Source organism: Lathyrus oleraceus, chromosome 6, assembly GCF_024323335.1.
Source record: "Lathyrus oleraceus cultivar Zhongwan6 chromosome 6, CAAS_Psat_ZW6_1.0, whole genome shotgun sequence".
Taxonomy (NCBI): Eukaryota; Viridiplantae; Streptophyta; class Magnoliopsida; order Fabales; family Fabaceae; genus Lathyrus; species Lathyrus oleraceus.
The window spans coordinates 505,878,143-505,891,671 of record NC_066584.1 but is presented as its reverse complement, the minus strand read 5'-3'; the positions used below and the strand labels follow the sequence as shown (position 1 = coordinate 505,891,671).

The following is a 13,529-nucleotide window of genomic DNA, read 5'->3' as shown; positions in this document are numbered from 1 at the left end:
TTTATGAGTGCCCAAGCACAACAAAACAAAGAATTTGCAAATCAAAATGCTCATACGAGTGAACTAATGAAACAATTGTCAAATAAGTTTGATGTTATGGCTACCCATAACAAAATATTAGAAACCAAAATCTCCCAAGTAGCCTAATATCAAGCCGTAATAGCATCCCCAACTGGAGCATTTCCTGGTCAACCACAACCAAACCCAAAAGGCCATGCTAACACTATCACACTTTGGAGTGGAACAGAACTAGATGAACCAGTTGACCCAAGAATCCAAAATTTGGCCATGTATCAAAATTATCGTAAGGGAACCAAAAAGGTAAATGAACTAACCAATGATGGAAAAGAAGACGAAAGCGGAGAGGCAAAAGATAAAGAGCCACCTTATGTGCCTCCTCCACCATACAAACCACCTATCCATTATCCCCAAAGACTTATGAAGTCAAAAAATGAAGGACAAATCAAGAAATTCTTAGAATTTCTGAAGCAACTTAATATCACTATACCATTCACATATGCCATTACGCAAATGTCTTCATATGCTAAATTCCTTAAAGAGATTCTATCCAATAAGAAAAAGCTTGAGGATGATGAAACTGTTATGCTTACTACCGAGTGTAACGCTATTATTCAAAATAACATGCCTCCTAAACTGAAAGACCCAGGTAGTTTTTCCATACCATGTGTAATCAGAAAGTTTATCATAAACAAATCTCTATGCGATTTAGGATCCAGTGTTAGTCTAATGCCCTTACCCACATGCGAAAAACTTAATCTAGGAGAATTAAGACCAACAAAGATGTCTCTACAACTAGTTGACCGTTCCGTTAAATTTCCCGTAGGTATGCTAGAGAATGTTCCAATTCGTATAAGATAATTCTATATTCCTACCGACTTTGTAATAATGTATATTGTAAGACCCCAATTTTGACCCTAAGATCCCTCATGCTATCTCATCATTTTCATTGGCTTTGGGATCACACCTTGGTATCATACTCCTTACCCCTCATTCATTGGGTTTGCATTGGGAGAGATCACCGAGCACATTTGATTGCATCATACTTTATTTTTCTTTGTTTACTAACCAAAATACCAAAATATGTCTATGTATAGCTTGGTTTCTTTTGTAGGTAGTGTGTGCATCCACCCATGCCTCATCAAGCTCACAACTAGGATTTGAGACCCTTAGTGCAAGAGATCAATCAAGGAAAGATTCACATTGCTTCTAAACATCATATATGGATACCCATGTTCTTAATTTACCATTTTGATCAAGAATTCATCAAGAGTTTGAAGATTATTTGTCTTGGAAGCCCTAATTCATCTAGGTATCTTGTGTGACTTCCTCAGCACGTTTCTTCAAAATTTGGTAAAATATTTCATGGTATACTTCATTATACATTATCTTATGCATATATGATACTCCATGAGTCCCAAAGATCAAGAGAACTTCAAGTTTGCAAGTTGGTTCAAAGAGGTTGACCAAAGAAAGTCAATTGGCCAAAGCTGGGGTCCCTAGACCCTATCTCCTATAAATTTTGTCATATGAAAATGCTTCCAAGAGAAAAGTTACTCTTTATTACATACCAAACAAATTTCATGTTGACATAAAGATCTATGTTTGCTTGGAAAATCATTTTTTATGGTGAAAGATTATAGGTCTTTTTGTATGTGCCCTAGTTAGTATGTCAACTTCCAAGGACCATAACTTGCTCAAACTTTATGATATGAATGCCATCCAAGTTTCATGATCTAACTTAAGATGTCCTATCCAACTTTGATTCTTTGAGAAATGTCAAAATCAACTTCCAAGGGCATATGCCAAGAGGAAATATTATACGTCATTTTGGGTCATCATCATTGAACAAACAATTTTCCTCAACTTCTAAAATGAATAACTCCCACATGCCAAATCCAAATGATTTCAAATTTGTGACCAAATTTGATATGGGTGAAAGAGCTACAATTTTGGTGAAGAAACCATTTTAATTTGGAGCTCATAGCAAATGTTATTCAAGGTGGAAGAAGTGGTCATTTGACTTGGTACTTAGAAAAATTTCAATTATGTTTGATTCCACCAACTTCCACCTTGAAATTTATCATGATCCAAGATCCAAATTGTAAGACCCTAATTTTGACCCTAAGATCCCTCATGGCATCATATCATTGCATTTGCACTTGCCTCAAGGATCATAGCATCTTGGCTCCTTAACCTTTGGGTGGGAACTTTTGTGAGTTGGTTTGAGATCACCAAGCATGCTTGAATTGTATATTATTGCCTTTCTTATTTTGTTTACTAACCAAAAGCACAAAATATGTCACTAACATCTTTTGTTGTAGCTTGAGCAATCATAAGGTCTGAGGCTCCTAGGAGACCCTATGCTCACTGATATGGCCAGATGAAGATGAAAGCAAGCATGATAATGGTTCACAAGGCTCTCATCTATCTTATATGCCTCCCAAGTATCTCAATTAATCATTTTGATCAAAGAAAACCAAACGGCTTGAGGCTTGTTTCCCAAGGAAACCCTAATTCACCTATTCATCAACTATGCCTTGCCCATGAAGCAACCTCAACCCGTGATCAAATACAATCAAGGGAAGTTCTTTTACTCATCATTTCATGCGTATTTGATCTTATTTGAGTTTCCTCAATCATCCATTCATCAAGATTTGAGGCATGGACTTGAGAAGTTGATCAGTCAATTCATCTGACTATTTTGAAGTACATTGTGACCTAACTTTTAATGTGTTTGTCAAATGGAGATGACCCCAATAAAAACAATGTTCTTAAGAACCATATGAACAACTTTCATGTTCATAAAAATTTTATTTGAAGCTTGGAAGGTCATCATCCATTTCAAAACATTATAGGTCATTTTAACTGAAACCCTAATTTTAGGTCAACTTCCCAAGAGCATAACTCATTCATTTTTCATGATTTTGATGTGGGATCAAATGCATTGGAAATTTTAATATGTCTACTTAATGTTTTATTTTGAACAAAGTTTCATAATCCTAAAAGAAATACATGTGATAATGCAAAACATTATAGGTCACTTTGGACCAAAGGCATTGAAATGTGAAAAAGTCCAACATCAAGTGCCCATAACTTCCTCATAGAAAATCCAAATGATGCAAAATTTAAGTCCAAATTGATTTTATTGAAAATATATACGATTTTGATGTTGAAGGTTTTGTCATTTGGAGCTTGCATCATTGAAACAGAAGGGCTTGAAGTTTGGCCATTTTTGAAATTGTCACATACACATGTTTTGCACCTTACACTTCATGATCAATTTTCACCAATTTCCCAATTTCAAATGAAGTTTTGGTCAACATAACAATTTATCCTCATGTCATGAGCTTTCCAACCATTACCCATAAGGCTATGTTCCATTTTTGAAAATGTCATTTTCGAAGAGGAGAAAGTATTGGTACATTTTTGGAAACTTATTGAAAACATATTGCATGAGCTCATTACATTACTTCTGCACGTCCATTTTAATTCCATATGATGCCAGCAATCATTTCCAATCAAAATTGGGCCCTCCATGCGCCTGTACAGGCCCATGCATGGAGGCCCTTTCCATCCATGCACTTGTTATATATAGGAGTGCATAGCTTCACATTTTTGCAACCTGAAGGCACTTGTTATGCTGCAAGAATCTCCCCATAGCCACACTTAAAGGAACTCTCTCTTTCTTTCAAAATTTTCAGATCTAAATTTCAGCTACACCGGTTGATTTCTAGATCTATAGTTCCTAAACCTTACTCATCTTCATCACTAGACTACACTGCAAGCATTAACAAAGGAGAATTGTGCTCTCAAGATCCACATTTCAGAGGTGGATATCAGAACTTATTTTCTTCGAAACTCTTTATTCATAGCTTGTTTCTTGCATTTACTGGGTTGTCTGAAGTCCTCTCATCAGAGGCAATTGTTTTGTGCTTTGAATTTTGAAATTCCATCAAGTTTCAGTTGAACACCATTTTTTTCAAGCTCTGATTCCTCTCTCCATGGAAGTCTAGAGCGAAAATAGATGGCACAGGGGTGATGTACATCACCCCAGCTTTCCATTGCTATATAGATTGTGGCATTTGGTTGAGGTTGCCATGTCAGCAACTCTCACCGGAGCCGGAGGTCCCGCCGGAGAAGACGGTGGTGTACACCACCGTCCCAACTCCATATCAAATCTGGACCGTACAATCTCGTTTCCTGATCAAATCTGGACCATTCCTTATTATAACTTAATTAAAGGCTGCGTGTGACTCGTTTGACTAACGTGCTTGGTAGGCGCGCGCTTAGATCCGTCTGATGCGCCAACTCAATTAATGAGCTCAATCCAACGCCTCACGTTTTTTTCACATTTTTAATTTCTGATTTTAATTTTAATTTTATTTCTTTTATTCCTTTTCATTTCAAAAAATCATATCTAATTCATTATTGGTCCAAAAAATGTGAGACCAATTGCATTATTTCTCTTTTAATTTCTAGTTTCTAAAAATGATTTTTAATATTTTTTATTTTATCATTTGATATTTTTTCTGATTTTTTTCTTTTCTGATTTTTTTTAATTCATTTTAAATAGGTTTTGATATTCAAAAAATACAAAAATATTTTCCCAACCTCTTTGAATGATGATGGATCCATGAAAAATATTCTCATGAATTTATTAATTGATTTGAGATTTATTTGAGATTTTAATTCAATTAGGTTATTTTTATGCATTTTTAATTGATTAAAAATAGTTTCTGACTTCTAAAAATGCTGAAATTTTTTGTCAAACTTTGTTTGACTTTGTTGAACTTAGGATAATTCACTTGGACTTTTCAAAGTTGATTTGAAGTGAATTTGAAGTTTGACCTTTAGTTGTTTATTTTAATTCAAGTATTATTTTAATTTTGAAAAATACCAAAAATATTTTATTTGTTTCTTGACCTCTAATCTTCATTTTGCTTCTGTTTACTAATGTTTTACCTTGATTTCATCAACCTTTGATCAATGTATGCTGATTACCTCATTTGATTTCCATTAATGCACTTTATTATTCATCTTCTTCTTCTTCTTTTTCTTTTTTGATCAATGAGTTAAAGATTGGTGGTTAGCCTTGATGTATGAGAGGTTTAACCTTCCTTGATTCAAATCTAATTCATCTTGATCATAGATCAAGTGAATGGCTTTGCATTAAGGATAGGTTGCTTCCTAATCAAGCAAAGAACCTAAATCAATACAAGATCACTTCTCATCTTCTTTTGGCATGGCAAGTTGTAGGAGCTTGATTCACTAATCAAGATCTCTAACTTGTGTTGTTGCCTATATTTTTATTGACCGACCTCAGATAGGTGTGACTACTACATTAGTTCACTTACGATTGCTTAACATAGCGCTAAATTGCCTTATGGCACACTAACACTAACACTAACCATTAACATTTAATTTGAGCACATGTTTATATTAATGCAATTTGCCTTTTGCTCACTTTAGTACATAATTGTGTATATATTATTGTGCTTGTGTTTTGTTTTGATTGTTGTGAACCAAATGCAAAAAATGGACCAAAAGGATCTAGATTCTAGGACATTCCCTATGCAAAAATGGAGTAAAAAAAGGCCTTAATGTTGAAGATGAATTGGAAGGACCAAATCTCTAAACTCATTCTTGTCCATTCTTGGTTTACATTGTGGAACTTTTTGATGTGTGTGCTTTTGTGCTAGGGGATTCCTAGTTGAGCCAAAGTGAAGAACCATTGTCATGTGCATCTAAAGTGAGAGGTACAAGAGCCATTGGAAGATTCCTAAGAGCTTTGCTTGATTGATTGATTGCTTGAGTATACACTTATTTGCTTGCTTATTCCAAAGGATGGGAGCTACTTGGATCATCAATATGATTTTAAGAAGGGAACTCCATGCGTGGTCTTATCTCTTTTCCTTCATCTCTTGTATGCTTAGGACTTAGCCATTCTTATTCTTCCCTCCACTCTAACCTAAGCCAAAACTTTTGTGCAAACATTAACATTTCTTTTCAACATTAGAAACCTAAGCATTATGCTTTTGATTTTCAAACTTTCTTTTCATAACACTTATTTTGAATTGAATCTTTAAGTCAACTTTGACCATATTTTGTAAATACTTTTCATTGGTAAATATAACTCATTCAAATGCTTTTTGAGTTATCCTTGAGGTAGATATAATACTCAACTATATCCTTAGTGATGGACAATGAGTCTTCCATGCTTATTATAGGGTTAACCCCTCACTAGCATGTTGAAGCTATCCTCACATGGTGGATTTTGTGGTTTTAGGTTGACTTTTCTCCCTTGGATAACAAAAGACCTTAAGGCTTTTGGACCAATCAATTCACTAACTCATTTTGAGATTTTTACCTCGAACTACGAGGTTTTGATCCTAATCTTTTTTAAGATGGTACGTAGGCAATGGGTTTATCCATCCAAACACAAAATTGTAAATAATTTGTACATTCTTCTCTCATCTCCCCAATCATGTTTGCACAAATAATTTTCACAAAATACCAACCTTACAACAATTGTGAAAAGGGCTCCCTAGGAGTACGTAGGATGTTTTGGGTGCTTAAAACCTTCCCATTGCATAACCAACCCCCTTACCCCGATCTCTGACATTTTTATTAGTTTTTGATTCGATAAAACTTCTCGGTTTTTGTTCGCTTTCTAACCTTTCATTTGGATAAATAGAAGTGCGGTGGCAACTCGACTTGTATGGTTTACTTTTGATTTAGTCCATAAATCTAAAGGTAACGAATACCCCGCTACACAAATGAAGAAGTTTTAAACATAAAAGTTGTTCCCCTTTATGTCACCTTTCTAAAAATTCCAAGATCACCTCATTTGGACAAGAATTGAGGGACTTGTGCATGTTTCCTTTGTTGGGTTTGTTTTGGCAAGTTTTGAATTCAAGTGACCATTTCCTTTTGCATGCTTACATGTTATTGTTTCAGGATCCATTGTGCATGAATTGGAGTGAGATTACATCATGGTTTATGCCCAAATCAATTCCCATGCATCCATGCATCAATGTTGCTAAATTTGGCAAAATTTTCAAGTGTGTGAAAAGCAATGCATAACCCTATAAATACATGTCCATTGTGATCAGAATAGGGATGCCTTCTGCCCAAGCTTTGAAGCGTTGCCTCTTTAACATCCATTAAAGGATAAACTTGAAGGTTTCACTTGAAATCGAGTTTAAATTCTCCTTCTGTTTTGAGATTGAAACTCCAAGAATACAAGCCTTTCATTGATCCATTTCACTTCCTGCAAGCTTCTAGAGTCAAGTTAAGGCAAATTGGAACCAAGATCAAGCTGAATTGAAGCTACACGAAGGTGATTTTTCTCAAACTTCTCTTCTTCGATTCTCCCTCATTTCTCAACTATTTTGATTAATTATTGGTTGGATGAAGTCCTACCAATGTAGGAAACAAGATTAAGTTGCTTTGAGGTCAAATTGAAGTAACTCAGATCATGCACCTTAAATTTCAAATCCATGTATCTTTCAATATACTTGGAATTGGATGAAATGGAGGTCAGGTTCGAGCTCCTGAGCATTTTTCCTTTAAAATGATGTCCTTACTTTTTATTCTGATTATGGTTTGTGGTGGACCAGCCCGATGAGGTCCATCAGAGAAGATGACCGGAGCCCTAGCTCTGGTAGTGCGTTGACACCCTCCAAACCATTTAATCTGATCTCATGTTCTAATCTTGACCCTCGCTTTTGAATACCACGAGTGTACACGCGTTGATTGAGGTGTTTGATGGAAGCGCGCACTTGGCCATCAGATCTGCCACCTCAATTAATGAGGGAGATCTGATGGCCCTTATTTTTTTGAATTTTATTATATTTTCTGATTTTCTATTTAATCCTTTTATTTTGTTTAATTCATGATAATTTTATTTTTAATCCAAAAAATATGGGACTTTAACCAAAAATATTTAAATATTTTTCCCTTCCATATTTGAATTAAAATTATTTTTTGGATTAATTTTGGTATTTTTCATGAATTAAATGTTTTTGTGCATATTTTTGATTATTTTAAAATACTTCTGACTTTCTAAAAAATGTGAAATTTTTTGTCTAAGGTCCTTTGACCTAGAAAAAATCCCTTGGTAATTTATTTGGTGTTTTGAAGGGATTTGAGGTTTTGTCTATATAAAAATGCATTTTAATTCATTTTTAATGTGATTTTTAATTGATTAAATGTTTAAAAATTATGTTGAGCCCTTTTTATGGTCTTGTGATGTTTGACTTTCTGTTTGGGCATTGATTATGGTTGATTTTACTTTTGTTTGATCAAAACCATTGAATTTAGGGGATTGATGAAATGTACATTTCATCTCCCTAGATGAATGAATGGTATTGATTAGATGAAATTCCTCTCATGATCAATTTGTGTTTCTATTTACCCTTCTCTCTCCATCTTCATCCCTATTCTTCCTCAATCCCTCATTGACCAATGAAATCTCTAATGTCTAAATGTTAATTGATTCATCAATGACCTTGTGTCAGATGAATCAATACAAGTCAGACTGAGATGGGTCCTTCCCTTTTTTTTAGTGTGTGGTATGTTTTAGGAGTTTGATTCTTTGTACCAAATCTCTAACATGTATTAACACCTATATTTTTATTGCCTAGCCTCAGATAGTTGTGACTTCTACATAAGTCCAATTACGATTGCTTAACATAGAGCTAAATTTGACCCTCAAGGCATAACATTCTAGTAAGCGAGATTGTAAGTCCCCATTCTTCATGGCATTGTGTGGGAACTTGAACTTTTTCCTTTCATGGGAGCTAATGTCATACTTGTTGAATTATCCAAGTTGGAGCCCTTCTAATGGAAGATGTCCTGGTTTAAGGATCCATACTTGTGAATGAATGGTTGAGTGTTCTCCAAAGAATGACTTAATCAATTAAAACTCATCACTAACATTTGACTAACCATTGACTAACTTCTTAATTAATATTGCTTTACTTTCAAGTCATTTACTTTGTGCACTTTAAATTTCAAGTACCTGTATCATTCATTGTCATTTACATTTCATGCAACTTTCTAATGTTTCAAGTCCTTTTCACTTTGCTCACTTGAGCCATATATTGTGATTGTATATATTGTTTGCTTGCTTTTGTTTTATTTGTGGTCTTAGGACCCTAAAACACCTAATAACAACAAAAACCCTAAAAAACATGCATTGGACTGTTGGGATTTGATCTGAATTTTTGGACTTAGAGCTAGGCAACACTCCCTATGCTAAAGGACTTGGCCAATGCCAATATTTGAGACTGAACTATCTTTGATCGTGCCTTCATCTGATGTAAGACCTTGGATCTCTTTGATTCATATGATACTCTGTCTCTGTGCTTATTTTTTATTTTTTATTATTGTCTATGTCTGATGTTTTCTTCTGAGTTGATCAAGGAATATTTCATCTGATACATTGGAAGACACTGAAGACTGCTAGCTATTGGAGTGCTTGCTTGGATATGGCTATCTTTATTTGATGCCTTGGTTTTCACTTGATGCTTGGATGTTGCTCATTGCTTATTGCTTATTGCTTATTGCTTATTGCTTATCAAAGTCCAAAGGAAAATGAGTTTCTATATGACATTCTTTTCTATTGGATTGCATCCCATTCGCCAGATCTTTTCAACTCTTAAAATTTTAAATTTTTGCTTAGGGTAGTCTCTTCATCTCCTTCCACTTTCTTTAACTTCAAAATCTCTCCCTCTTTTCAAAAACATTATTTGGTTGAGATTTCAAACTTAGACATGTTTTAATGATTAGAAACTTTGACCTTATGCCATTGAATTTTTAAACTTCTTTTCTTAAATCAAATTTGTAAATAGACTTAACCATATTGACTTAAATTTGAAAAGATAAAAAGAACTAACAACCCCATTCAAATCTTTGGCCTTTTATGCCTTTTCATTTAAACATTTGTTAAAATCAATTTACCAACTTCTTTGAAATTTTTACCACGAACTACGGGGTTTTGATCCCTCATTTTTATGTTGGTACGTAGGCATAAGACCAAAGGTCTTGTAAAACACAAAAATATAATCAATGAATTTTTTTCTCATCCCCACACTCTTAATTTTATCAAACATCATTGTTGAAATGTATATTTCGTGTCGGGTTTTTGTTATCGTATCCACAGGGATTGTAAGATATCACCGCTGTTCGATGGTTGTATTAATCTTAGCTCAATGTAACAATAGGGTTTCGGTTTTAATCAAGTTATCTTGCATAAAAAGTAATAAATTGCGGTAAAAGTTATGGTTTGATTAAATGAGAAATATTGTCAAAGTTAGGTTTCAATGATCACTTTGCATGTATTTGCTCGGTCAACAATCTTATAAACTCCTTTAGATGATAAATAATTTCACAAAGTCCTCTCAATATGTTTCTCTCGAACACACATTGTGAGTTTTGCCATTTTGATCCATTGTTTCTCTCGAACACAATCTATCAAAATGACAACTTTTTGGTTCAACCTTATGGTGAACAAAATCATTCATTACTATCTCTAGCTAACAAACAAGTTTGGATGAAAACCTAGATCAAGAGTCGGTAAACATCTCTCGATCATAAACCAACACAAAGAGTTTTAAATAGAAACAAAGTTTTCATCATATATTTTACCATTAAAGAGTTTACATATGAGGATCCTTACATTTACACACAAAGCTAGTAATCACCTACATCTAACCTTGACAAATGGATGACTTAGCTACTCATTTTCATGGTAGCTTGGTCGGCAAGTAAGGAAAGAAGGTTGATCAACATCCAAGTCGGATAATCGAAGTTGGATGGGAATCCACCTTCTTTTTGTAGAAGATGGTTCTAAGATGAAGAGAAATGAAAACTAGGGCATAAAGATCCCAAGAACAATGCTGCAAAAATATCTAGAAGAAAGTACAAAAGTGGAAAAAGTTGGTAAAAATGAGGTATGGTGCTCAAAAGTGGCACCTGCTACTTATAGACCACTGCTGGGCTGTCATGTTCGCTAGGCGAGCAGAATGGCTCGCCTAGCGAGGGTCTAATACGGGCACATAAGGCCCCTGCGCCCAGAGAAAACAGGGCCTGCTGAACTGTCATGTTCGCCTAGCGAACATACCTTCGCCTAGCGAAGGACACGCTTCAACCTTCGCCCCAGCGAGGTTGAGAGGTTTTGCTACTGGAATGCTCGCTGGGGACTCGCTAGAGCCTCGCCTAGCGAGTGAGTGCTGGCTGCGTTTTTCACCAAAACAGAATGAACTCGTTACCACCTTCGCCTTCAGCTCGCCTGGCGAATTAATTTGACAATTTACTGGAGCTTTTCGCCAGGAACTCGCCTAGCGAACCAATGCTTTGCCACAGCCTCGCCTAGCGAGCAGGCTGATGAAATGCTTGTATCTTTTGGTTCATTTGCCAATTTTCTTGTGTCTTCATTTTCAATTAGTTCATGTCTTTCCTGCACAAAAACACACAAATCAAAGGCACCAAGCTTGTTTATCAATGTAATGCATTCCATGTAAAACAAATGTGGTTTTGACAATTTTAGCAAGGAAAAAGAGTGAAAGGTGCCCACATATGATAGCTCAAATAAGCACTTTTGGGCATCTAACAACTCTCCCCAACTAGATTCTTGCTTGTCCTCAAGCAAAGTATGCCTCTTGAAGGACAAGAGGATTTGCTTTAAGAAACTGGTTTCTCAGAAGTTGGATAAACGGCTCAAACACAAGCGAAATCAGCAAATACAAGTTCCCAACGGTTCGAATAAAATAATACATAAGAACTAAAACTTAAATAGCAATGCAAAATATTTATCTATCTACAACAATACTATTCTGAATGAATCATCCTATCTCTCCTCTTCGAATAAGGAATGAAGATTTTGCGCGTTTGCAACCGCGGGACTAATCTCACTCTCTAACAAATAATGAAGAAATCAAATAGATTCATACAATGTCTAACAATTAAAAATGGTACTGTGGAAGCATAAAGATCACTAAGGGCTTTTCGGTTGAAGCTTGGTTAGGTTAACAAACAAGGGTCATTTCTAAGGCCATTGAAACGAAAGTGCCGATGCAAAAGAGACATTCACAGTACTATTCACACTACTCGACTTTGTTTCATTTGTTTCTTATTTGAAACCTTCACAACACATATTCCACAACTCAATTTTTATTTTTCACTATTTTTCTTCCAAGCAAGCATTCATTTTCATTTTTTCTATTTTTGTTCTTTTCTTTCACATCAAATATACAAAACAGATGTTTCTTTTCTATATTTTCTATACATATATTTTCCTATGCTTGCTCGGTTTTTCTTTTCTTTTTCAAGAGTTGTGGTACTTACCAATTCTTTTTCGTTCTCCCCAACTTATTTCTTCCACACCCTAAGTGAATGCTCTTAACTTTTTATGGCAAAAGAACAATAATCAAGATTTTCCGGGTTGTAAAAAGAAGATTTTTGAGATCTCGCTTTATTTCAAGCCGAGATTCAACTGTTTAAGCTCAAAGGGGGGTTAACAAATACTCTCTCTGCTCACAGGTAAGTTGCTTTTGGATGTAGTTGTGCTCAAAAGAAAACAAGTGCCTTGATCATTTCTAATTGCTTCCACAATTTCACAATAATAAAAGACAAAGCATGAATCACATGAATCAACAAAACTTATTAGAATCCAGCATTTAAGTGTACAATGGAGGTTTCCTCACAATTTGTGGTTTTAAGTTCTAGATGAAACATTCATTCAATTATGTTGCAAAAAGACAATATTCAATTTACCAAAAAGAGTAAAGTTCCTAATGCATTCTAAAATTCTAGCCGAAGGTAACCATGTACCTTAGCTTCATTCACTTGTTTATTCTTATCATTGCCATCCAAGCTCGGATGCACCTTCATTGGGTACTTCTTGAGGAGCAACCAATCTAGAAGGGTTTGCCACTCAATCAACCAAAAATTTATTAAACACACAAAATTAAAAACATAACTAAATAACATTAACTGAAAATATAAATTTTTTCATGGGGGACAAAACACCCCAATAGTACAACCCAAAATCAAGATACAAAATCCGAAAATACAAATAGAAATGACATAAAAACTGAAAACACACAAAAACTTAACCCACTAAGGGCTCAGGACTCCTCCTCGCTACCGGCCTCAGAACCGGTAGCCTCATCATCAACATCATCATCATCAGCATCATCAGTATCAGCACCCACCCCCTCACCATAGACAGGCCTGTCCACAGGCCAGTTAGCGTTAAGCATAAACTGCTCACGCGCCAACACTGCTCGAGCACCGGAGGGGTCATTACCTTGCAGTTCCAACCTCTGCATACTGTTGTGCATATCAATCATAGCTCTCTGGGATGCCGCCATCCACTCAAAACTGTAGTCACACACCGCTCGGAGGTAGGGATCAAGTCCGGGAGTAGAAGCACTAGGACCATCAGAAGCCCGAGTACTTCCTGAGGCTGCACTGCCACCGGTAGTCTTTGCTCTACAATATTT

General features: G+C 35.4%; 1 protein-coding gene across 1 annotated transcript; it reads left to right on the top strand.

Moving 5' to 3' along the window:
* The first annotated feature begins 288 nt into the window (after positions 1-288).
* On the top strand, positions 289-879 carry LOC127096457 (uncharacterized). The gene has a single exon (XM_051035023.1). The coding sequence runs from the start codon at positions 289-291 to the stop codon at positions 877-879; it is 591 nt and encodes a 196-aa protein (XP_050890980.1).
* The last annotated feature ends 12,650 nt before the right edge of the window (positions 880-13,529 follow it).

Bases quoted from the DNA above. Each gene is read 5' to 3' on its own strand.
- LOC127096457 (XM_051035023.1), top strand. From the start codon at position 289: ATGTATCAAAATTATCGTAAGGGAACCAAAAAGGTAAATGAACTAACC.